General features: G+C 45.3%; 1 protein-coding gene and 1 long non-coding RNA gene across 7 annotated transcripts in view; one reads left to right on the forward strand and one right to left on the reverse strand.

Moving 5' to 3' along the window:
• Positions 1–25,827, forward strand: part of EMCN (endomucin) — a 47,077-nt gene that overhangs the window by 12,655 nt on the left and 8,595 nt on the right. For all 6 annotated transcript variants that reach the window (XM_083571870.1, XM_083571869.1, XM_083571872.1 and 3 more), the window contains exons 4-10: positions 596–649; positions 3,717–3,812; positions 8,232–8,297; positions 10,454–10,567; positions 22,260–22,310; positions 23,213–23,308; positions 24,363–24,387. In XM_083571870.1, coding sequence (XP_083427996.1) covers positions 596–649; positions 3,717–3,812; positions 8,232–8,297; positions 10,454–10,567; positions 22,260–22,310; positions 23,213–23,308; positions 24,363–24,387 — 502 coding nt within the window. The remainder of the gene's footprint in view (positions 1–595; positions 650–3,716; positions 3,813–8,231; positions 8,298–10,453; positions 10,568–22,259; positions 22,311–23,212; positions 23,309–24,362; positions 24,388–25,827) is intronic.
• The window catches only part of LOC310742556, a 68,043-nt gene that overhangs the window by 7,001 nt on the left and 35,215 nt on the right, over positions 1–25,827 (reverse strand). The window lies entirely within an intron of this gene.

Raw genomic sequence — 25,827 nt, forward strand, 5'->3', positions numbered from 1 at the left:
ATACCAATTTGCAGTTAACTAGGATATCTTAGGGAACACTTTCTCTCAAATAGATCTGTCCTGTCACTAAGGTCTTCTTCCTGGGGCTACTTTTCCAATTTTTAAAAAACCAGGTTCTCTACTTAAATCATGATTTGTGCGCAGGAGTAGCTTGTCCCTCAAGTATCATGGTATGAAGACCTTTACTTCTCAAATAAAGTACAGCGAAATTGAAGGGTATTGTAACTTCAGAAGCCAATAAAAATTGTCAAATGCCTGGCTGAGCTCAGGAAGAGAATAGATTTTATTTTATTTTTTAAAAGGTATATTAAAGCAGTAAAGACACAGCAGTTTCATATACCAAAACCACTCTCTTCATCTCCTAATACAAGCACAAAAGGGACAGGCAATGCTGCGAAGTGGAACATTTGGCATGGTATATTTGAAATATGCTTTCAGGTAACTTTTATTTGAAATGCGGCATATATTGCCATGAGATATTATCATGTTCCAAAAGACCATTGGTCAACATATCTGAACCTTCTCCTTTCCCTCAAGCAGACTTGGTTGTTTTTAATAATAAAACTCATTTTGCTTTACCTTACCCTTCTCATAGCAAGCCAAAAAACCTCTTCCTCTTCCAGAACCACAAGCAAAGCTGAAACTGCAGGTAATTTCTTCAACATTTGAATTATTTTTTTGCATGTGATTTTCTTCTTCTAGCTTCTGCTCTTTGATTAATCCATATCAGATGCTTTCCGCATGGGGTGCTGCACATAAAACCATGTTTGGCTGTGAAAGTGAGTTACAGTGAAGTTTGAAGAACACATTCTATATCTTGGCCACATCTGCACCATACATTTAAAGCACTGCTATACCACTTTAACAGTTCCAAAGAATTATGGGAGCTGTAGCTCGTTAAGGGTGCTAAGACCCCTCCTGCCCTACCAGGGGTACCATTTCCAGTTGCCTGGGAAGCAGAATTGATTGTTAAACCACTCTGGAAACTGTACACCTATGAAGAGAATAGGGTTTCCTAATGACTCTCATCATCTTTAGCAAACAGCAGCTTCCAGGATCCTTTGGGGGAAATCATGACTGTTTAAAGTAGTGTAATACTGCTTCAAATGTAGGGTGTGGATGTGGACTTGGATTATGATTTATTATTATTATTATTATTATTATTATTATTATTATTATTGCTGCTGCTGTTGACCTACAACTCCCATCATTCCCATCCATGCTGGTTACAATGGTCAGGGTTGATGTGGGTTGTAGTTCAACAACATCTGTGGAGGTACCCAAGCATAGACAGCTGTCAGGCTTTGGGGACTCGCCCCCCCCCCTTTGGCCGTAGATAAGCAGGACAAAGCGAAAAGAGTCGCTTACCATTTAAAGAGGCTTTAATGATCACAGCAAAAAAACAACAACACAGCCATTCTCAGAATGAAGGTGTTCCAATTAAGGTTTATACCCACTTCCCCCCTTGTCACTTCCGCTTCTTGCAACCTGATCTCACAACCACTGTGCTTTTTTTTGCTCTCCTTGACCTTGGACTGATAGGCTGGACACTTTCCAGCAAAAGAGAGTCTGTTAGCTCTTTCTCTTCCTGTTCTTCTTCACTTTGCTGTTCAACACGCCCCCCCTCCCAAGTTCTTCCCAACTTTTGCCTTCAGAACTATGCCCTTCTGCAAACCACTGTTCCAAATCTGTACTGTTCCATTGCTCCTGGGCAACTTCAGGATCCTGGTCAGGAGCAGGGGGAGGGGGAGGTTCCCACGATTCCTCATCAGCGCTGTACTCCTCAGCCTGGTCTTTGACAACAGTATTGTAGGCAGTACTGTGCATGAGAGGCCTGTGGTCTGACTTGGAATAAGCTCGCTTCCTGAACTAAGCAGATCCGGAGCCGTCTGGGAAACCTACCTGAGAAAACCCAATGCATTATGGTTGAAAGGTAGGATATAATTGAGATGATGTATTTATTTACTAGTGTAAAACATGTTCATCCTGACTTTCGATATCTGGGTGGTGCAGAGCATTAAACGAAAACAAACGAAACAACAGCAAACCAGCTAGAACTTGCACAGTTAAGGCTGAAATCCTATGCACACTTACCTGGGAATAAGTCCCGCTGAGTTTATGGGATTGCACTGTAAATCAGTAAAATCTATTAAAATGTTTCAGTTTAATATCTAAATGATGGTGGGGTTGGTACCCTTTGGGGAGGCCATTCGGTAACTGGGCTACCACTGCTAATCAAGCCCTCTTCTTTTTAGGTGATCTTCATACCTTTGATGGGAATATTTGGCTCAACCCTATCATTTTAGTTGACTTTCCCAGTATCTTCTTCCGTTCTGAGTCTTAGACACTTAACACTGCTAGCATAAGAAGGGAATGGAGCTGCATACACACCCACCCACCCCAGTTTAAAGGGAAAGCATGCACTGGCATCCGGAACAGTGTGGCAGTAAAAAAGCAAATCATGTTTAGAATGATTTCCTCAGAGTGCCATTTACTCTTCTTGAAGTGATTAATTCTGTGCCACTGTCTACGAGTGAGGCTGTGTTTTCCCTTTGAAGAGCTGCACTCTGATGAAGGTGAACACTTTTTTCATTTTCGAAAACGCTTTAGCGGCATTTGCTAATTCATTTTTTGCAACTCCTCTGCAACGTAAGTGGGTAATAATATCATCATTCCTGCTTTATAGAGAAGCCCAGAGCTATTGCCAGAGTCAGCGACAGAAAAGGAGGGCAAAAATGGAAGCTGTAGATGGAGGTAGCTTTCTCAATAGCTCTGACTTCAAAGCTGCTCTACTGTTTATGTGGGTATTTAAAACAACAATTAATTTTTTAATTATGGGGGTGGGGAAATGCTATGAATCAATGAACACCCATATAATATGGGCACAATTTACTGCACTTCCATGTTTCCCCCTCAAATTAAAATCCCCATATGCTTTCTAGAACATGTAAACAGTGATTTCATCATGTGGAGTTGAAATCATAGAGCACCTGACTGTGCAAAGCTTTAATAGAAATGGAGATTTAGGAAAGCAGCATTTTCCATTCCATTCTGTAATTGCCACATGCAGCACTGCTCCCATTCCGCAGCAGTTCCATCTTTTGCCCAAAACTATGCTATTCATGTCAACTTAAGAGAAGAAGTCCCTGAGAAGCATCCTGAAACAGAAATAAAGCACGTCATCGACAAGGAGTGGGTGAAGTTGGTCCACTGTGGCAAAATTACAAAACTTATGTGAATTACACTGGGTGGCATTCAGCTAAGTTTTACGCAGGGAAGACCTATTGAAATGAATGAACATGACTGATGAAATAATGAACATGAATGTGTGGACACCGTCAATTTTCACTCCCAGTTTTATTTTCATGTGAATTTTCTGACATCCCTACAGGGCAACAAAAATTAGACCTGAATCTCTTGTTCTTTCTCTTTGGACAATATTTCTGTCTGTGACAAGGATATATATATATAGTCTCAGGTATAGCCACAGGAAGTGAATAATCACACATCTGGATCAACAGGAGTGTCATTTACATATGCAGACAATGGCTTGGAGCTGCATCAGGAACACGGAAAGTAAACAGCATGGAATGCTGGGAGTTCTGTTGTCTTTTCATAAGCAGTGTTAGCAATAAACCATAAGCGTGTCACAGATTGGCTATGTTTATTTGGCAGAGGAAGAGTAACAGAAAAAAAATGTGTGTTCATTGTTTCAGGTAATACGACAACTACTGCGAATTCTTCAGCAATAGCCCGACCAACACAAGCCTCTGCACATGGGTCACTATCAACACCCAACAAGACAGCAAGCAGTAGGTATTGTGTTTCTCTGGCTCACTGGTGAATTCAGTGTAAGCCATACCTGAGGGTGAGAAAGGGGCACCATGGCTGTGAAGCAGGGCATTGGTTTGTGGCGAAAGTCTTGACTCACTGATGGAGCACATACATTGCACGCTAAAACCTCCCAGGTTCAATCCCCAGAATTTGCAAGAGACTCCTATGTGAAATCTTGGAAATCTGCTACCAATAGACCATAAAAGGTAAAGGTAAAGGGACCCCTGACCATTAGGTCCAGTCGTGGCCAACTCTGAGGTTGCTGCGCTCATCTCGCTTTATTGGCCAAGGGAGCTGGTGTACAGCTTCCGGGTCATGTGGCCAGCATGACTAAGCCACTTCTGGCAAAACCAGAGCAGCGCACGGAAACACCGTTTACCTTCCCGCCAGAGCAGTACCTATTTATCTACTTGCACTTTTGACGTGCTTTCGAACTGCTAGGTTGGCAGGAGCAGGGACCGAGCAACAGCAGCTCACCCCGTCACGGGGATTCGAACGCGCCCCACCAATAGACCATACTGAGCTAGATTAACCAATGATCTAACTTGGTACAAGGCAGTTTTCGATGTGTGACCCAGCTTCTTACCCCTGTGTTGGTGAGCATGGGAGTGAAGGGTACTGGCATAAGAGTGTTGGCTAGTCTTCATGCAGCCACAGCTGAAATAAAGGCTATGTACATGCAGGGCCTGGAATCTGTAGATCCACACCAGCTTAAAGTCTGCCCACCCCTGCAGTAAACCAGCATATTAATTGATGATGCTATCATTCTACAATATTTCCAGAGGGGTAGCTATGGTAATCTGCTGCAGCAGGAACAACAAAGAGGTCTGTGGCACATTAGCAATAAATCTGTTAGATCCTTAACACACTGCAAGACTCTTTTTCATGGTAGGCAGAAAAATGATGATGACAGACAGACAGTGTTGTATCTGCTCGCAAACTGCTCTCTGCAATGTCTCTACTGAACACATCTTGAGGAATAAGGTCATAGACCTGCATATGTAATTTTACAATCTATTGATACTTCATATATTTCAAAATAAATAGAGGAGAAGGAGAAATACTGGACTGGATATTACTTTTGTAGGGCAGTTAGTGGCATAATTCATATGAAGAAATGTTGTGGAACCCCTCTGTCCCCTAGATTTTGGAGAAAGGTAAAATGGCAAGGGATCCAATTTCAAATCTCCACTGTCTCTTCTGTTTTTGGCCCTCAGTCTTGGGGATCAAGTGATAATAACCAATTTTCTTGCACATGGTGCATCAGGCTAGATGAAGACATTTTATTTGGCTTCTGAGCAGTTCTTTTGGGTCCACAGCTCAACTTTCAACACCTAAGCCTCTCTGAATATGAAAGGCCCCTAAGGAAGGGGAAAGTCTGACCCTTCGGTTCTTTGCAGAAGGTCATGCCAGTTGACTCTCGCATAACTCAAGCATGGCTACCATCAGCCTTCTGCATAAGGGTGTCTTATGGGGAAACTGTGGGTCTCCTGATTTTGTTGGACTCCAACTTCCATCAGCCCCAGTCAACATAGCCAAATGTTCAGGGCTGAAGGGAGCAAGGCCAGCCCACTCATGAGGTAAGGTGAGGTGACTGCCTCAGGCGGCAGCATCCACCAGTGCAGCAAATCCTGATGTTGATTTTTCTTCCCCTCTTGTTCCTGATGTAAATATTCCCTCACCCCCTTCTTTCCTGGTGGGGAGGGGGTGCCATTTTAGGGATTGCCTCAGGTGCCAAAATGTCTTGGGCCTGCCTTTGATGGGAGATGTAGCCCAACCAAATCTGGAGGGCCACAGGTTCCCCATCCTGGCTTTAGTATGTGAATGTGTCCATTATTATGGAATACTGTAGACATTTTTAAAAAATGTACCCATAAATAATTGCACAGAAAGGCATCTCAATTAACCATAGTCTTTGGATGCACATCTTTTATTTTATACTTACCTACAGCACTAAAATACTGAACTGTCTGTCTCTGCTGTTACTGCACCAAATGAAGATTTGCTGATGTAGAGCTGATGCTGTAGGCTATGAAGAAGCTTTAGCTTTTGTTTTGCTTTTGCCGTTCCACTTTATAGCAGAAGTCCTAATGGATAGAAACAAAACGAAACGAAAAGCCCGCAAATGTGACTCCTTTCCTTTTAGGTCATGGTGAAGTTCCTCACTTGAGGGTATCCATAGAACATAACCACCTATAATTAACCTGTACTGAAAGCTAAAGCTTGTGGCATGTAGGGAAAAGCTAATAAGCAAAGGCAGGCCTGTCTCTACAGCTTAGTTCATGGTAGTGCCCTGAATGAATACTGGAAGTTGACTACTTCCTTGCCCATAGTAGACCAACCTAGAACAATACCATTGATGATGGTTTTTACGATCAGCTTCAAAGCTGAGCTTCTCCACCCGTTCCAAGTGACTTCCTCAAGGGGTTTTGAGAAGAGGACAATGGCAGACGAGGCCTACCATGCCCATGAACTGCTTGTGAGCTTCCCACTAGCATCTGGTTGGCCACTGGAGAAAAAGATGCTAGGTAGGAATTTGGTCTAATCCAGCAGACCTTTTCCTGGGTTCTTCACATTTATTTTGCCCTAACATTGAGGAAAACAGCTGTAGAAAAGACTGGGGAGTACTGCAGCATTTGGATTAGGAGAGGCATAAAAGCTGTTGCTCACAGAACTACACAGTTTCCAGCAACCATAAAAAAAGATAGCTCTCGGGATTCTTTGGGGAAAGCCATGTGTTTTACACGTACGGTGTATATGCAGCCTCAGTCAGCAATGTGCAAGTGTTGGGCAGCCGCTGACTATTCACCCTTTCTGGCATCAGCAAACCACCCCCGCCCCCCCAGATCAGCTCACAGCAGTCAGTGGTTTCTTCTTTTAAAAAAATAACTGTGTCACTGCTAGTCGGGATAAACAGAACAGTCTATTTCTGGCCTTTAAGTTTCAGGTGAGTTCATTCATAAGACCTACTTCATACCAATCTGTGGCTCTTCTAAAAATGTACCAAAGCCATTTTTTAGATACATATCAATGCATTTTATCTCAATATATACCTTTCCATATGCATTTTATCCTAAAACACTTTTTAAAAATGAATTTGATACTTTTCGTTGTCTAGAACAGCATTGTGACAATCTGAAGAATAGTTGCATTCTTATCAGTGTATTAATCCAGATGAGGTGAATTAGGCCAGTATGCCCCATGATTGTAAGATGAAGGGCGGGATAAAAGTGTACCAACTAAATAATTAAACGGGCATCAAAGGAAATCCTCCTCCTTCCCTATCTGCCTGCCCCCAATAGCTTGAGCACTCCCTCGGGTAATAAAAGTTACTGGTAGTCTGAAGAGGGATTGGCAGATTTTGCTGTGGGAAGATGTGCTTTGCAGCATATCTAAGTCTCTCCTCTGAAAATCAGAATTTCAAACCAAGGCATTCCTGGCCCTTTTTTCTTTTATATAACTTTATATTGTAGGTTTATATTCTAGGCTTTATATTTTCTAGGTTGGTCCTGCCAACCTAGCAGTTCGAAAGCACGTCAAAGTGCAAGTAGATAAATAGGTACCGCTCCAGCGGGAAGGTAAACGGCGTTTCCATGTGCTGCTCTGGTTCGCCAGAAGCGGCTTAGTCATGCTGGCCACATGACCCGGAAGCTGTACGCCGGCTCCCTTGACCAATAAAGCGAGATGAGCACCGCAACCCCAGAGTCGGTCACGACTGGACCTAATGGTCAGGGGTCCCTTTACCTTTACCTATGGAATGATGTTCTTCAGGTATTCAGACATTGCGGTGCTTAGAACAAAACACCCCAAAGATAATCCCACCCTCTGCACACCCAGCTGATCTCTGTATTCTGCCGAAGAGGGCATCATACAACTAGCATTTCATTGTGAGGTCCATTGTCAAGTGCCAGAATCAGGCCTTTATTGTGACGGCGCCTACTCTTTGAAATTCACATCATCAGATAACCTCCATCCCTATTGTCTGTCTGGGAACTTATTGAAAATCTTCCTCTTTTAACATGATTTTTTTCACATCATTCATTGTTTATTTAATTGATTTTCAAATTGTTGTTTAAATTGATTTTTTTCTAAATTGCTTTTATATGTGTAATTGTTTCATGAATGTTTTTATTGTATTGTAAATCATCTCAAGAAGACTCTTGGGAAGTGATTCATAAATGAAATAAATAACTATTAATAATAATAATAATAATAATAATAATAATAATAATAGGCACAGTTTTAAAGAAAAAGATGCAGGGACCTGAGGATGTTGAGACAACAGCTCTGCAGGATTACTCTGGTTTTCCCCACACTTGCATACTGATTATTCCTTTGACAAATATGTTTTGAGAACAGCAGTTAACACACTGTCATTTATCTTATCAAAATATCAGCAGGGACAGCTGAATCACCAGCACTGAGCTCTGTGACTTCATCTCACTTGGCTCTAACAACTCCTGGTAAGATATCCCCTTTATAATCTAATTCATAATCAACTGTTGACAACTGGCCCATTAAACAATTATATGACTGTATTATAGCAGCGGTTTTGCTTCTGTGCGGCGATGTTGAGTAAAGCTTCGGTTTCCTTGCAGTAGATGCAAGGCAGAGGTTTTTCGTGGTTGATTATTCCCTGTAGCTTCTGGTTGTCGGGTAAACTTGATGAAAGGCTTGCAGGGGATGGGTCCAAGGAAAAGCCCAGCATGCTCCAGGGAACAAACAGAATAACCTTTCAGGGGATGCTGTCCCTTCGGTCGGTTTTAGGGCATCCATGTGCCTTCCTTTGCAGAGATGCTTGAAAAGCTATCCAGTCCCAAGCCTGGTTTAAATTGCCCACCAGCAGTTATCATCAGGACAGGGGACTAAATAGGCACCCAGGTCACTACCCTCCCTGCTGTGATGAGATGTATTGCATTAAAAAAAAAAGACTATTTCTAACTTTGCATCCATAAAATAAAGCAGCATATGCACAATTTATGAAAACCTGTGCTTTTTTATGGGTAATGCATTTTCTGATTCCCCCCCCCCCATGCATAAGCATCCATACTAGTTGACAGTGCTAAACTACCGTATTTTTCACCCCATAGGGCGCACCGCCCCATAGGACGCACCTAGGTTTTTTGGGGGGGAAATAAAGAAAAAAAATTATTTCCCCCCCAGGCGCAGGGCTGGCGCGGGGGAAGCCCGAGCTTCCCCCAACCCCAGCCCCCAGAACAGCCTGCTATCCGCAAGCCTAGGGAGACCGGCGGGAAGTCGCACTGGTCTCCCGAGGCTTGCAGAGAGCTGCGCACCCCAGGCTTCGGAATGCAGGCAGCTCTGCGCAGCCCTCGGGAGACCGGCGTGACTTTGCGCCAGGCTCCGTAGGGTTGCACAGAGCTGCGCAAAGCCCGGGGCTGCAGGCAGCTCTGCACAGCCCTTGGGAGACCGGCTCCCTAGGGTTGTGCAGAGCTTCCTGAAGCCTGGAGAGCGAGAGGGGTCGGTGCGCACCGACCCCTCTTGCTCTCCAGGTTTCAGCAAAAGCCTGCATTCGCCCCATAGGACGCACACACATTTCCCCTTCATTTTTGGAGGAGAAAAAGTGCGTCCTATAGGGCGAAAAATACGGTATATATAGACCAATGCTCTACCTTGGTATAAGGCAAGTTTCTTCTGCTCATATGTCATCTTGCAGCAGCCCTTGGGAAGGCTACAGATCCCAAGGGTTACTGCACCTTTTGTCCTGGCATGTTGCGACAAAGCATGATGAGGCAGGGAAGAGATAGGGTTATCTCCCCTCCTCCCCTCTCCCAATGTACCATGGCTACTCCCAGCCAGATAAGTAGAGGAAAATGTTTTAGGAAGGTGGTTGTGGCGTTTTCTCTCCTAGGTGTGTGACATCATACCGGGTTCATAAGGAAAGGGTTAACTAATTGTAAAATGACTAACCAATGGGAACCCAAGGGGCAGAGTTAACTGGGTATAAGGTTTAAGCACAGAGGGGTTTTTTGGAGGAGTTAGAGTTAGGGTGGTTGAGAAGACAGTCTGGAGTTAGAAGAGACAGAGGAGATATGTCTGTGGGTTGGGTTAGTCTGGTGTGAGAGAGGGAGAGAATTTGTTAAGAGGAGTCAGTCAAACAGTTGAGATAATCAGTCAGAAGGTATTAGGAAGGTACAGGCCGGAAAAGAAACTAAGGTTAAGATACTGACAGGAATATTATCTGAGAAACCATAAACTTGTTAATGTTTGTAACAATAAACATGGTGGGTTTTTTGGTTCACTTTTAACAACTGTCTGGACTCAGTGTTTTACCAGAGAGTAACTGGTTGGTGGCAGGAGGGAAGCGAGCAGTGTGGTGGCACAGGGATCAATAGACCATTAAACGTCCGGGGACTCTGTGTGATCGTCACACTGGTGGACTGGCAAAGAGGGGATTCACCTCTACCCTGCCCCTCCAGATTCACTTCCACACTATCTCACCAGATCTCTCAATGTCTTATGAAACGTCTGGAATGGGCACTCAGAAAGAGAGGGAGAGAAACTGCCTTTGTTTCTGACTGCAAGCAGTGCTTCCTACCTAGACAAGAGTCTAAACCTTAGGGTGGTGTTTGTGTTTAATATGAGATTTCCTTCCTTACAGATCAACATAACAAGACAACGACAACAACAACAACAAGGGCACTTCCCAGCGAGAAGGCCACTGAGAGAAGCATACAAGACACGCTTCAAAAAGTAACTGAAGTTCCAACTGAAAGTAAGTAAAGATTGTCTCCTATTTTACCTCCAGACTGCCAGCATTTTGTGGGAGGGATTCCAGTGAATATGGAAAATTTAGCAATTGACATGGGTTAAAGTGCTTTATCCCCTTGGTGCATCAAATTCACTTCAAAAAACCAGTTTTGCATGTTGGGAAAGTTGTGGGGTAAATGCATTAAAATGTGTGGAATTAATAAATGATTACCGTAACAGGAACACCATTCTCCCATTCACACTGTGATTCCCCCCCCCTTCCCTTCTTGCTTTGTGGCAAACCATAATTTGATATTATATATACAAAGCAGCAAACTTTCAGCTTGCCCTACAAATCTGAGTTGATAATCGGGACTCATAATTGAGTCACATACGGAGCAGCCAGTCTGTGCTTTAAGTTCTTGAGATCTTCTACTTTTGTCCTTTTTTCATTATTGAATTTCTATCCCACCCTTCCTCCCCCAGGAGCCCAGGGCAGAAAACAGAAACACAAAAACACAAAAACAAAGCAAAAACATTTTAACACTGTAAAAGCAATTTAAAAGCTGTTACAGTTTAAAACATCTCAAAATAGTTACAGCTAAAAATATTCTTCCATCCAACAGTCTTAGGGTTGCCACCAAATGCTCGGGTAAACAGGAATGTTTTCAAATGCCTCCTGAAAGCTCCAGGTGTTCACTCTGAAACTCACCTACAGGTGGTACCTAACACCAAGAAAACTAGCGCTAATATGCCCAGGAACCTCACCAAAATGCTGGAGAGGGTGCACCTCCACAGGCACATACCTCCACATGTGGTGGGAGTGCCCCAAAATCCAACTATTCTGGACAACAGCCACTTGAGAAATATGTAAAATAACTAAGCAAGTATTAGACATCTCCCCAGAATTGGTCCTACTAAACATCTTCCAAGATAACAATGCCCATTTATACCACAAAGAACTCATAACCCACCTACTTTCAGCAGCCAGAAACACCATAACCAGACACTGGAGAGACCTGTCAGGAGTAAGCATGGACCAATGGTACCAAATAGTATGGGAAACAGCCCTACTAGAAAAATTAACCAATAAACTGAAACTAACACGGGGACAAACAGAAGAAGACGCCTTTACCCCGGTATGGCTCCCCTTTATCACATACACAGCCCAACAAGGCAATGACAATAATCCACCAACAGCATACAAATCAATATGGCTAACCTGATCCAAAACACCCACCCACCCCACTCACACGAAAACAAAGATCACCATAAGGTAAAGGTAAAGGTACCCCTGCCCGTACGGGCCAGTCATGTCCGACTCTAGGGTTGTGCGCCCATCTCACTTAAGAGGCCGGGGGCCAGTGCTGTCCGGAGACACTTCCGCGTCACGTGGCCAGTGTGATGAAGCTGCTCTGGTGAGCCAACACCAGCGCCGCACATGGAAACGCTGTTTACCTTCCCACTATAAAGCAGTACCTATTTATCTACTTGCACTTAGGCGTGCTTTCGAACTGCTAGGTGGGCAGGAGCTGGGACCGAAAGACGGGAGCTCACCCCGCCGCAGGGATTCGAAACGCCGACCATACGATCAGCAAGTCCTAGGCACTGAGCCAATCCTAAACAAACAACCACACCCTAGGCCAACCCCAACCTCTCTCACCACCAAAGGAACATAAGTGAACAGCACAAGCAACGCTGACACCAAACCCTACATACATTAAGCATAATAGAAACATTGCCACCCAACCCCACCCCCACCCATCTTCCCTCCCTCCACCCCCTTTTTTTTTCTCCCCCTAATGTCTCAACAAATGAAACAGATTTGTAAAAATGTTACATGGAAAAAATACGAGAGACATTACACTTACTTCTGTAAAACAAGAAAATCTTTAAGAAAAAAAATAAAAAATGAAAGCTCCAGGTGTTCAGGATAAAGGACCTTCCCCGCTGTGGGTTCATTTGTTCATTTTGCTTTCGGCAGATTTTTTTTCTATAATTTGGAGAATTGGGAAGTTTAGAACAACATACGTATGTGTCATTTTTTTAAAATGAAAAAGTGTAGATCTTGTTTGAGCTCCTCCACCTCCAAATTACAAAAACATACTTTGTGTATTTTAGCATCCCCTTTGAGCAATCAGTCAGGAGCGTACTTGAGCTTAACTTCATTTGGTTGCCATGCAAAAAGGAAGGGGGGAAAGAAACAAATGGAAGAAGACTGCAGTTGTTTAGTCAAAGGGCCATTTGAGAACACAATGGAGGGAGGTTGGTTTGGGGTCTCTGTCTCCCATGCCATCTGCTGGTCTGTTAACCACCTACTAAAATGAGGCAAGGCAGCAATGCAAAAAAAGAAGGGGAAAAATAGGAGGCTTTCTCTCTCCCCGCTTCATAGCTCATTGCCCAACAACAACTTATTCCAGACAATATTGCCCTCCTCATTTTTCAGTAATGAGTCTGGAAGTCTTCCCAGATTCTTTTTATAGGGCAGCTGCCCCTCTAAACTCACAGCCCCCAAAGGAGCGTGAGGTTGACATGGAAGAGGCATAGAACAAGTTCAATAAGTCTGCCAGTCATTGTCAATTTCTTGGGCTTTCTATAGCGATGATTGATGCGGTGCAAATTGCTCATTAAAGGCGAACTGAAAACCATGATACTGTTGACCAGATATGCCTAACAGCACAAGGATATAAACAGCAGCTTGAGATTACTTGTCCATCTAGATAAGCACAGTAGTGCTTATTCTGACTGATGGCAACAGTCTGGTGGCTACAGGAGATCCTTTAGGTCAGGTCTGGGGAACCTTTGGACTTCCAGATGTTGCTCATCTACAACCAAGTTCAGCCCTAGCAAGCATGGCCAATGTTGGGGAATGATGGGAGTTGTGATTCAGAAACATCTGGAGGGCCAAATGTCCCCTTCACCTACTCTATGCGACCTCGGGAGATACCAACAATTTAACCTGTAGCTTTATAGCAAGGGTGGGGAGAGTTTTTGCAACCCAAGGATTGGACTCCCCCTTGGTCAGCCCTTCAGGGGAACATGGCAGTGGCCAAGACAACAGTGAATGTGGCCAATGTGAGCATTTTAGCTTTTTCCAAGCCTTGTTGCTGACGGATGGTTACCCATTCCCTCCTCTGCTGCTTTTTCCAGGAAGACCTTCCTTTCCTCTGAAGCTATGAAAATGGTTCCATCACACTGCAGTTAGGCTTGGAAAAAGCCTTCCATTGGTTCCAATAGAAGGCTTTCTTCCAGCCTTGTTGCATCAGGAAGGGGCAGATGAGACTCTGTTGGCTGTGGGGGGAAGGGTGGCAGCAGGAGCTCTTACGGCCTGCAAGTTAGTGATTCCACACCCTTGTTTTACAGGCCTTTGCAGACAACGTTTATGTTCTGCTACCGTGCTATAGGGCATTCAATTCTCGGCCATATGGCAAACTTACAAATGGAGGGAAAGGAAACCCTAGTGTCAGGGAACTGACATCGGAGCCAGAAGTGGAGGCAAGGCTCCCAAGCGATGCCGGAGAAGGGCCCAGCAGGGAGAGAGGGAACTCATCAGCTGGGGAAGGAAATCAGTGTAACACCAGGGATAAAGGGGGGCGGATGGGGGAATCGGAGAGGGGGCTCCAGGACTCTTCGCCGGAGACCAGCGGGGAGAGCACAGGTCCTCCGCTACCCATACCCACCCTGCGCAGAAGACTTCCGCGCAAGGAAAGTAGGCGTAGACTTGGCGTCAAAGAACTTCTTTGCTGGAAGAAGTTCAAGAAACGCCCACTGACGGATTCTGCTAGCGACTGAAACAGCCATGAAGCGAAGGGCTGTCCAGCCAGGAAAAGGTTTAACCAGGCAACCTAGCCAGGAGTGGCGGCAACTTATGCACGAGCAACCCCATATAACCATTACAGCAATCCGTCAGTCCCTGACGTTGCTTGTGCACAGCGACAGGCAGGCAGCACCATGAGCCAAACCGGAGGAGCCGGCGCCACGGAGCAAGCAGCTGGAGTGCAAAATCTGGTGGAGAGGAACCGAGATTTGGAACAGCATGTGGCTCTGCTGACGGCGTGGCTAGACGAAAGGCGGAATCAGGATGCACAGGTCAGACCCACCCCCGTCGCAAGGAAGGTACCGGGACTGGTGCACAAGTTTGGGGGGAAGCCCTAGGACTATAACGCGTTCCGAACGGAAATTGAGTACACTTTAGAACTGCAGCATAATGACTTTGCTGATGATGGGGAAAGGGTGGCCTATATTGTCAGGCATCTACAGGATGGGGCCTGGGAATGGATCAGGCCCCTAATGGCGACGCAAAATGCTGCCTTGAAGGACCTTAGGAAATTTTTTGGAGCGATGGATGCAATGTATTCCAGTGAAGTGGAGCGAAATGTGACTCGACAGGAATTGATGGGGTGCAAGCAGGGGAGCCAATCAGTTAGAGACTACTGGTCGTGTTTTGCGATGCTGATCCACCTGCTCGGGTGGGATCTGGACTCTGAACCCATTCAAATGTTGTTTGAGAAGGGGTTTTGCGTAAAAAAAACCCTGCGTCCAGTCACGCTTCCCCTTGCGTGGCTCTGCTTGGGAGCTGACCTGGCAGGAGAGCAGAGTAGCAGCGGTCCTGTGTCCGTGTGAGATGAGGGATAAATCAAGTCCAGAGACAGTTCGGTTCTTATCTCTAGAAGCGTTTATTTACAAGCCATAAATCAGTCTTTCTCCATCGGAGCTTTCTTGCATTTTCTCCCGTGCTCCCAAAAGCACACACGCAGCCTCTGAGCCGAGCTGCGTCTCAGTCAGAAGTGAAAGCAAGTCTGAATGCAGACACACACTGTGACTCTCTGCTTCAAGCTCCTCCCAGATAAAGGACACCACGGAGTTTTAACCCTGTCAGTTCCAAACTCCACACCCCCTCTTGTCCTGCATCTGGGGACAATAGCCAACAATGCTTTCCCCATACACAGACCCTCACAGAACTCCTCGTGCTTCTGGAAGGTTAATGGTTTTGTGAAACCATCAGCGAGGTTCTTGGTTGAGGGACAGTATTTCAGAGCAACTAGCCCCTCATGAACGCTCTGACATACATTTCGGAACCGTATGTCCAAATGTTTGGTCCTCGCCTTGAATTGCCCTGTCTCAGCCAATTTGAGGCATGGTTGATTGTCTTCATGCACCACAACGGGCAGACAATTCTCTCCACAGATTTCCTCGACCAAACACACATAGAACTCCAGTTCTCTGCAAACCTCTGATAGCGCACTGAACTCGGCTTCAGTAGATGAAAGCGCTATGAGACTTTGCTTCCGGGACCTCCACCCGATCACTGAGTCCCCAAACTTCACCACTAGGCCTGACACTGATTTGCGGTCCTCAAGGTTAGCCCAATCCGAATCCACCCAGGCGGTCAGCTTGACATCGCCCTCAGCTGACATCTTGAGGCAAAAGTCTTTGGTATCTTGCAGGTAACGTAGCACCCGCTTAACACCATTCCAGGCCTGCACACTAGGACTTGAAGCTTCTCTACTGAGCAGATTGACAGCAAACGCTATGTCTGGTCTGCTCCACTGTGACAGATACAACAGACTACCCAGAGCTGACTGAAAGAGTTCAATATTTTCGAACACCACGCGTTCTACTTGCTGACACTCCTTCACGTACCCAGTCTCCATGGGTGATCTGGCACCTGCACAATCAGACATCCTGAACTTCTCAAGCAACTGTTCAATCTTACCTTTCTGGCGAAGCAAAAAGCTTCCATCACTTGCTCTTGTGATCTCTACGCCTAGATAGGACTTGACATCTCCAAGTTGCTTCAGCTTGAACCGCTTTCCAAGCTCCTTAGCAAACTTCTCTACCTGTTCACCTGTCTTTGCCATGAGCAAGATGTCATCAACAAACACCTGGGCCACTTGCTGTTGCAAGCCTGAATCTCTAATGTAAAGACAACTGTCTGCAAGAGATCTCTTAAAACCTAGCTCTTCTAAGGCTTCATGTAGGCACATATTCCAATTCCTGGCAGATTGGCGTAATCCATAGATGGATTTGTGCAACCGCCACACGACGCCTGGCTCACTGACTTCAAACCCTGGAGGAGGAAGCATGTACAACTCCTCCTGGAGATCTGAGTTCAGGTAGGCGACATCTACATCAAAATGGTTCACCTTCCAACCTCTCTGTGCTGCTATCGCCAAAAGCGTTCTCAAGGTCTCCGCCCTTGAGGTTGGCGAATATACCTCTGTGAAGTGGACACCCCTTCTCTGTGTGAATCCACGGGCCACTAATCTCGCTTTATACTGTGGTTCTCCTGCTTCTGTGGGTTTAAGTCGGTAAACCCATCTGCAGCTCACAGCTTGCTGGTTAGCCGGCAGCTGTGTGAGTGAGAACACTCCAAGAGACTCCATTGAGTTCATCTCCTTCTGCATCGCCTCATGCCATTTGCTGGCTTCTTCCCGAGGCAACTTCTGAACATCCTCAAAGGATTCAGGTTCACATCTAGCCACACCAACCCAGACACTTGTGGCTTCATACCTTTCAGGTGGCTTCCCTTTGGTTGATCTTGCTGACCTCCTCAGCGTGAATTCTGGAACTGCGCCTGAATCACCTGGATCAACCCTACTATCCTCTGTGTCAGAAACATCCCCCTCTGACCTGCTGCGCCGTTTAGGGCGAACAGCTGGTCCTGCTGGCGAGGATGATTCACTCCTTAGCTCAGACTTGACAGAGACCTGTGGAGGGGTCCTGGGACTCCCTTTTGGAGAGATACGGAGCCTCTCCCTTGGAGATCCCGGCTCTGGACTCTGTGGCTGTGGACTGTGCATCTCAGCAACAGGTTCAGCCTCGCCCTCCTCCTCTTCCTCATCTGAGTCTAACAGAACATCTGGATTCCCGTGAAGACGCTTCCACCCACTCTGCTCGCAAAACTCAGCACTGCCGCTAATAAGCAGCTTGGACTGGTTGCCAGTAGGGTATGCGAAACGCCACGCTTTTGAACCCGGCTCATAGCCTACAAAGATCATCTTCCTAGACCTTGGCTCACCTTTTCTGCGCATGGCCTTTGGAATGAGAACCCAAGCCGTAGACCCAAAAGTGCGCAGAAAACCCACTTTAGGCTGTTTCCCATGCAGCAGAAAGTACGGTGTGTCCCCAACACTTGAATTGAACACCCTGTTCTGAACAAAGCATGCCGTCTTATAACTCTCAGCCCAAAAGCACTGTGGCAAACCCGAGTCTGCCAACATAGCATTCGCTGACTCCTGTAGCGTGCGAAATTTTCTCTCTGCAACCCCATTCTGTTGCGGACTGTAGGGGGCAGTCAGTCGATGACTGATACCCTTCTGCCTGAAAAACGATTGCAGCGCAGAACCTGTGAACTCCCCCCCCCCCGATCAGATTGAAAGGAAATCACCTTGGTAGAGAACCGTAGCTCTACCGCTGTGATCCAATCCCTGATCAGTGCAGCTGCCTCTGACTTCTGTTGCAGCGCAAAAGTCCAAGAATGTCTAGAAAAATCGTCAACCAAAACCAAAACCCATTTAGATCCAGCTAGAGAAGGTGTCGGCATGGGGCCCGACAAATCTGCATGGACAAGTTCAAAAGGTTTACTGGTTCTCCTCTCAGACCTGGGGTATGTGCATGTTGTGACCTTAGATTGCTTACAGGCTTGACAATCTAGGTATTTGTCACATGCCTTGAACCTACACCCAATGGTGTTGCCTGTGGCCTTCCTCACATATGACCACCCAACGTGCCCAAACCTCCTGTGCCATAAGTGTATACAATCATGGTGTGGTGGGACATTAGCACACTGCCCTTGGGCGTCTTCAATGGACTCTCCACTAGCCCCATTTTCCACCAGCCCCATTTTCCCACCAGTCCCATTTTCAATGGGCATCTCCACGAGAAAGAGCCTGTGTCTTCTCTGGACACTGTAGATCTTCTTCCCATCCCTGTAGAAGGAACACAAATTGTTAGAGAACAGAACATCGAACCCAGCAGCCATAAGAGCTGGCACACTTAAAAGAGATTGGGCAAGCTCGGGGACCACAAAAGCTTCTACCCAATGATCTATAAAAGAACAATATAGAAACCCAGATTCAGTCAGTGGTCTTTGAGACCCATCTGCTAAGGTGACATAACGTCCAGCTTTAAGAGCCTTGCAGTCCCGCAGGAGCTCTCTAGAGGTGACAAGAGTGTGAGAAGCTCCCGAGTCGATAAGAAGAGATAAAGAGTGTCTCTGGCTGTTTTCCAAAGATGCCATGGCGTTGCTCACGTTCCCATCGGTTGCCATGGCCACAGCCTCCCCCCGACTGAGGCTTTTGCCTTTTCTCAGAGACACCATCGCAGCTGTGAGGTGATAAGACGCCTTGTTTTTCTTTTCCTCCTGGCCTGCTGCTTTCCCACGTCTTTGCTGGGAACTGGCCTTGGGAACCTGCTTTGTTGACATTCCACGCCGGCCGGTGTCCTTGGCAGCCTGGGCCTCTAGCGGATGCTTCCCAGCGCTGTTGGACGTCGTCTCAAAGCACAAACAACTTTCGAAGCCTTTTACTTTCTCAGAGCTCTTGGAATGGCCTGCCTGGCCTGCCCCCCCCACTCCTTCTTGGGGTGCAGCCTGTGCCCTCTTCCACAGCTCTCAGCTGCTCTCCAGCACCATCACACAGACGTGTCGAAGCAGAGAAACAGCTTCCCGGAACAGCCCCCTCTGGTCTGGCTCTCACTTCAGCCTGGGGCTTGCTCCCTTGGCCCTCGGCTTCCTCCCGGCCCTTGGCTCCTGCTGAGCTTTCACACAGACTCCTCAGCACCCGCCAAGCGGCCTGAGCCGTTTTAACGCCCTCCAGGTGGGGCAACAGCAAAGCGTCCACACTTGCTTTCAAGATGCAGAGCTCTCTCTGCTCTCTCTCACTCAGCAGAGCAGCAGCATGCATGGGTGGGGCCGGCTCCTTCTGGACTGAACTCCAGAGCCCTGTGGCCACAAACCACCCCCTTGCTCTTCTTGACCAGGCCTCCCAGTTGGCCCCATTCAGTCTCTCACCGGGGATATTTAAGCTCTCATGGCCCTGCTGTTCCTGAGCAGCAGCCATCTTCCTCCCCCCGGGGCTTCAGCGTACTCACAAGTTTGCCAACAAGCTGGACCTCCGAAGCAGCCGCCCGTCTTGGCCTTTGGCTTCTCTCCCCCGCATCTCCTGGCAGAAGATCACAGCAACACGACGCTGGCAGCCTTCTCCCTTCTCACACTTGTCAGGAAACGCGAAACTTCCATAACCTTTGCGTAAAAAAAACCCTGCGTCCAGTCACGCTTCCCCTTGCGTGGCTCTGCTTGGGAGCTGACCTGGCAGGAGAGCAGAGTAGCAGCGGTCCTGTGTCCGTGTGAGATGAGGGATAAATCAAGTCCAGAGACAGTTCGGTTCTTATCTCTAGAAGCGTTTATTTACAAGCCATAAATCAGTCTTTCTCCATCGGAGCTTTCTTGCATTTTCTCCCGTGCTCCCAAAAGCACACACGCAGCCTCTGAGCCGAGCTGCGTCTCAGTCAGAAGTGAAAGCAAGTCTGAATGCAGACACACACTGTGACTCTCTGCTTCAAGCTCCTCCCAGATAAAGGACACCACGGAGTTTTAACCCTGTCAGTTCCAAACTCCACAGGGGTTGTCCCCAACGGTGAAGGACGAGCTTTCCCGCGCGCCCCGCCCGCAGTCGATGGATCAACTGACCAAGGCTGTGCTTGCGATAGGAGTAAGACAGGAAGCGCGGGCTCAGGAGAAGCGCGAAGGGAGAGGGGAACGTTGCCATGACTACCGCATTCCTGAAATGCCGAGGCAGCCTTCCCAGCCGGCTGAGCCAATGGAAATAGATGGTGCGCGCGCGCGCGAGGTTTCAAACTCCAGTGAAGGTCGCAAGAAGGAGGGAAAGGAAGAAAGAAGACTTCCGCGCAGGGAAAGTAGGCGTAGACTTGGCGTCAAAGAACTTCTTTGCTGGAAGAAGTTCAAGAAACGCCCACTGACGGATTCTGCTAGCGACTGAACCAGCCACGAAGCGAAGGGCTGTCCAGCCAGGAAAAGGTTTAACCAGGCAACCTAGCCAGGAGTGGCGGCAACTTACGCACGAGCAACCCCATATAACCATTACACCTAGGAATAAATATAATGATCACGATTCACAACAGAATTTATAGTAAGGTTGCAGTCCTTTGATATGCCCTATTTTGGTAAATACTGACAAAAATATAGGAATTAAAGCATCTCAGAAACTTGAGGAGGTTAATATGTGGGCTTTTTATTTTTAAAAAAATTCACCTGGGATTCAGACAATAAGGTAAAGGTTAGTATGGATTGAGAAATGCTATCACTCAAGAAAGAAAGTAAAACAAATGCATATTTTTAAGACAATAACATCACCTATAATGTAGGTTTCTTAAGTGTATATGAAAATTCAAGAAAACATAATAATGTGTGCCAGATTATTTTTCAAATAAATAATATCACATAGTAGGGAGGCAGAAAACTGCTGACCAGCATAAGATTTTGGTTAATTCAATAAGGTTGAACCTGGATCAGCAAAAAATGTAATCTAGTTTTAATGAGACCAGCAATGTCAATGAAGAGGGCTATAACAAAATCCCTGAAAAGCATTAAATAAACCATATGCTATTGGTGTGTGTGTGTGTGTGTGTGTGTGTGTGTGTGTGTAAGGGGGGAGAGATCTGTGAAGTTGAGGTACTTGGATTTAATTCAGTCTAAATCTCTTGGAAGCAAATTATATTTAGTTGGCTTAAATTCTAAGCACTCAAAATGGAATCAGGGGAGTGAAATTGGGTTATATCCAAGTGGACTGGGCTAATATTTGAGTTATAGATCGTTCCTAGCTTGGGATGGAAAAGAAATTTGATTCAGTTCATATTTTAAGCCATATCTACCCGATTTGTGCTTTTTAAAACAACACATGAACTGAAGCACAGCCATCCTTCTCCAAATTTTTCAAGGAAGTTCATCGCTCAAGCAGTATATGTATACTTTAGGGTAAAATGTGCAGACCCATATATTAGTGAAAATAACGTGCAAAAATGGGGAAACAGATTTGCAAAAATGTGTACATTAAGCAAAACCAGGGCTTTTATTTTTTCAGCCAGAACTCACTGGAACGCAGTTCCGGCACCTCTCAAGTGGGCACCATTGTCATTCTAAGAGAAGAAGGGAGGTGTTTGTGGCGAGTTACGGCACTTCTTTTTCTCGAAAAATAGCACTGAGCAAAACTGCGTACAAAAAGGTGTCTTTTGGGAGAAATTTGTTACTAAAATGCTGGTGAATTTTCCAATGACAAAAATAAAAAATCGCAAACTACTGTGGAAATGTGGAGAACTGACACTGGGAAAATGAGAAGGGAGAGATGCGGAACCAAAGCAGCTTCTCTTGTCAGAATAGTATCATAATAATTGCTCTTAAGTCTACTGGTGACTTGGAACTGGACAGCAGTGGGATGTGGGGAGATAAGAAAGTTGCAGTTGTGTTCATCTAAAGGCAGCCCTGTTTAGGGAAGCTTTTAATGATTAATAGATTATTGTATTTTAGTATTTGGTTGGAAGCCGCCCAGAGTGGCTGGGGAAACCCAGCCAGATGTGCGGGGTATAAATAATAAATTATTATTATTATTATTATTCAACTGCTAGCTGAATTATTATTTTTTAAGCAGAAACCATGCGAGTGAATGTTTTACTTTAATCACAGTTTTTCTTTCTCGTAGGCAACACTGTAAATGCACACGCCGAAAAACAGGACCACCCCTCTTATACCAGTAAGTACACTGAGTGTGGTGGTTTTATGACAGCTGCCGAAATAAATTTGTCAGCAACTTAACTTCAGTCCTTGGTGGACAGTGAACCTAATTACAGAAAGCTGTCTACCTGCCTGCATAAGAGCTTATCTGCAAGAGAGACAGGCTCTAATGAGAGCAGAACTGACATCGCCTTTCACCCTCTGAGCCCTGAAATTATTCTTGAGGATGGAGGTCAAAGCCTCAATATCATGCAAGTGATAACCCTGGATCAGGTCATTCTTACAGAGAGCACGAACAGGGGGGATATGTCTGCCCAATAACATCACAAATACAACATAAATCATAGAGAAATAATTAACAAATCATCAGTAAAACAATGTGTGGCATTTGCCTCCTATCAAAGGCAGCAGTCAGTCCTGGACAAAGAAACCCACATACATACACACACACAAACATAACGTTTGTGTGTGTGTATGTATAATATAGCATAACAACATAACATAACATCCACACACAATGCAATGCACACACACAAATTGGAATTTTAATGCAGTCGCTGCTGACACTTTTTTGTAATCTCATCCTTCATTCCCCTAGGAAAAGTGTTATACACCTTTAGGCCTGTCAAGGAAGGGTATATATGGACGCAGGCCTCGCAGCAAGGATATTGCTGTTTACTGCAGAGGCCTTTGGAACCGGGGAGGAAGTCAGGATATGGTCTTTCATAATGGCTGTAAGCCTGCCACCCAGTGGTTGCACTGGAAAATAGGAAAGCTGGGAAATTAGGTAAGAATTTCCACTGCAGGCACTGTGTAGAAAGTGGTCAATGTGTAACATGTTTTGCGTGTTTTTCTCTTTTAAAAAAGAATCTAAGATGTTGACATGTATGAATTAAAACCATTTTTCTCCACTGCATGCAGCCATTATTTTGCCGGTCATCATTGCCTTGATAGTCATATCTCTTTCCGTATTCCTTCTGGTGACTTTGTACAGAATGTGCTTGAAGACAACTCCAGGTATCTATTCAAATTTTAACCCCAAAAAATAATAATAAATAATAATATATATATATAAAACAGGTTTGAATTATATTTCCCGTTGTAATTTCAGCTGCAGCATATTTGTTAGAATATTTTTGAACTGGTTGGGATTTTTTGCGATTTGTAATTGTGATGTTCAACATGTCACACAGTTGACAGTCGTTGGACCGTAATAAAGATATATATATATATATATATATATATATATATATATATATATATATATATATATATATTCAGTTGCAAGGGGGGATTCAATTCAGTTCACATTTAAAGGCATATCTGCCTAATTCACACTTTCTGAAACAATATGCAAACCAAAACACAGCCAGCCTTCAAAATTTACACTTCTCAGAATTTTGCGATGCAGTTCTCCTGCCAAGTAATGTGTACAACAATACATATGTTAGGGTAAAGTGTGTGACAACATGCATAGATTAGTGAAGATAACATACAAAAATGCACTATATTAGAGAAATTATAGGTATTAGGGGAAATATACTTTGCAACTAATATGTATATTAGGCAAAAGTACATACCAGAAAATAAGGGTGTAACCACTTTTATTCTGAATTTTGATTTGTTTTAACCCACTCTGGGGCTTGCTGCTGAGGGAAGGTAAGAAGAAGAAGAAGAAATTTTCACAAAAATATTTATCTATTTTCATGAGGGCTTTTACAAATCGCAATTGTAAACTAATATGGAAAGATAGAGAACTGAAGATTTGAAACCTGAGGGATTGTGAGAAACTGTAATTCACATATTTACCCATCCGTACTCAGAAAAGAGGCGGTAGTTAGGCTCCCATTCTTATTGCTCCAGAAATTGCTTACAACTGTATAACCCTAGCAAGCAAGTAAATCATTCCTTATTGCCAAATTCAGTGAATGCTCACATTGCACGATTATTCTGATATGCAAGAAAGAGAAAATCCTGGCATGTGAAAGAGTTACAGGTGATGGAGAAGACTAGGTAGGAATCTTACTTCCTGACAATTATCCATATCATGTGAATCTCCTTTTCCTTTCAGAGAGACAAGAAAACGGAACTGAACAGTAAGTTGTTTTCCTTTCCTCCCATCCTATGCTAATATAAAGGTGCCTTATGGAAGCAGTCCCTTGAAGGCAGCGAGGGCCAGGATGGTACCCTCCAGATGCTGTGGGGCTCCCCACACCCATCAGCCCCAGCCAGCATGATGAGAGTCGTAGCCTTGCGTTGGCTACCTCTGCTATAATGGTCCAGGTTTTGAAAATAACTAGGCCATTCTGCCACTAGTTCAGCTATCTTGCAATTCCTGTCCCTGCAACCCAGCCGTGCATGTTCTTCAAATTCAGAAGAACCCCACTGTGGCACTGGCTTTCTGACAGTTTCTTTTGAGATACAAATCCAGACTTATCAAGAAGGTCTTGACATCTCTACAGTACATGGTCAGGGTCATTCCCATAAATGAGAGAGAGAGAGACGAGAGATTTGCAGAAGTCCATTCACAAAAATACACTCTGACACGGTCCTTCTTGATCTGTGTGCATTGCCTCTTCATATTTGTCACTGTGTGAGAACAAAACACACCTGATGTCTGCACAGATTCATGCAGCTTTATCAGCGTGTCTCCTCTATTCAGTAGCTATCAGCCTCTGTAATAACCAGTGTGGGCTTGTTTGGGAGATAAAACTTCAGAATGAGGGCAGCTGGGAAGATTGATTTCTATCACTCCCCTGACAACACAGAGCCAGGCAACATCATTCTTCCATAACTGCTTCATAGAATCATGGAGTTGGGGTGGTCAACTGCAAATGCAGAAAATTGGCTGCTACAGAATCCCTCATAGCCTTTTAAAAGGTTATTAAGCCTCTGCTTGAAAACTTCTACCACTTTCAGTGCTATTCAGTCCCACTGCTGAACACTCTATATACCCTGTGGTAGCCAGTCTCCATTTGGATTGGTAGGGCAGAAGACAAGGAGGCCGACAGTAGGTGGCGCCAGAGCCAACAACAGATTTGTTGTTGTTTAATCATTTAGTCATGTCCGACTCTTCATGACCCCATGGACCAGAGCACACCAGGCACTCCTGTCTTCTACTGCCTCCCACAGTTTGGCCAAACTCATGTTGGTAGCTTCGAGAACACTATCCAGCCATCTCATCCTCTGTCGTCCCCTTCTCCTTGTGCCCTCCATCTTTCCCAACCTCAGGGTCTTTTCCAGGGAGTCTTCTCTTCTTATGAGGTGGCCAAAGTATTGGAGCCTCAGCTTCAGGATCTGTCCTTCCAGTGAGCACTCAGGGCTGATTTCCTTCAGAATGGATAGGTTTGGTCTTCTTGCAGACCATGGGACTCTCAAGAGTCTCCTCCAGCACCATAATTCAAAAGCATCAATTCTTCGGTGATCAGCCTTCTTTATGGTCCAGCTCTCACTTCCAACAACAGATAGTGCCAGCTTGTTCTCACTTTGACCCCTATTGATCTGTGTGAATCTTCCTCCCTGTTGAGTTCTAGAAG

This window comes from Podarcis filfolensis, assembly GCF_964270895.1.
Source record: "Podarcis filfolensis genome assembly, chromosome: 9".
Lineage (NCBI taxonomy): Eukaryota > Metazoa > Chordata > Lepidosauria > Squamata > Lacertidae > Podarcis > Podarcis filfolensis.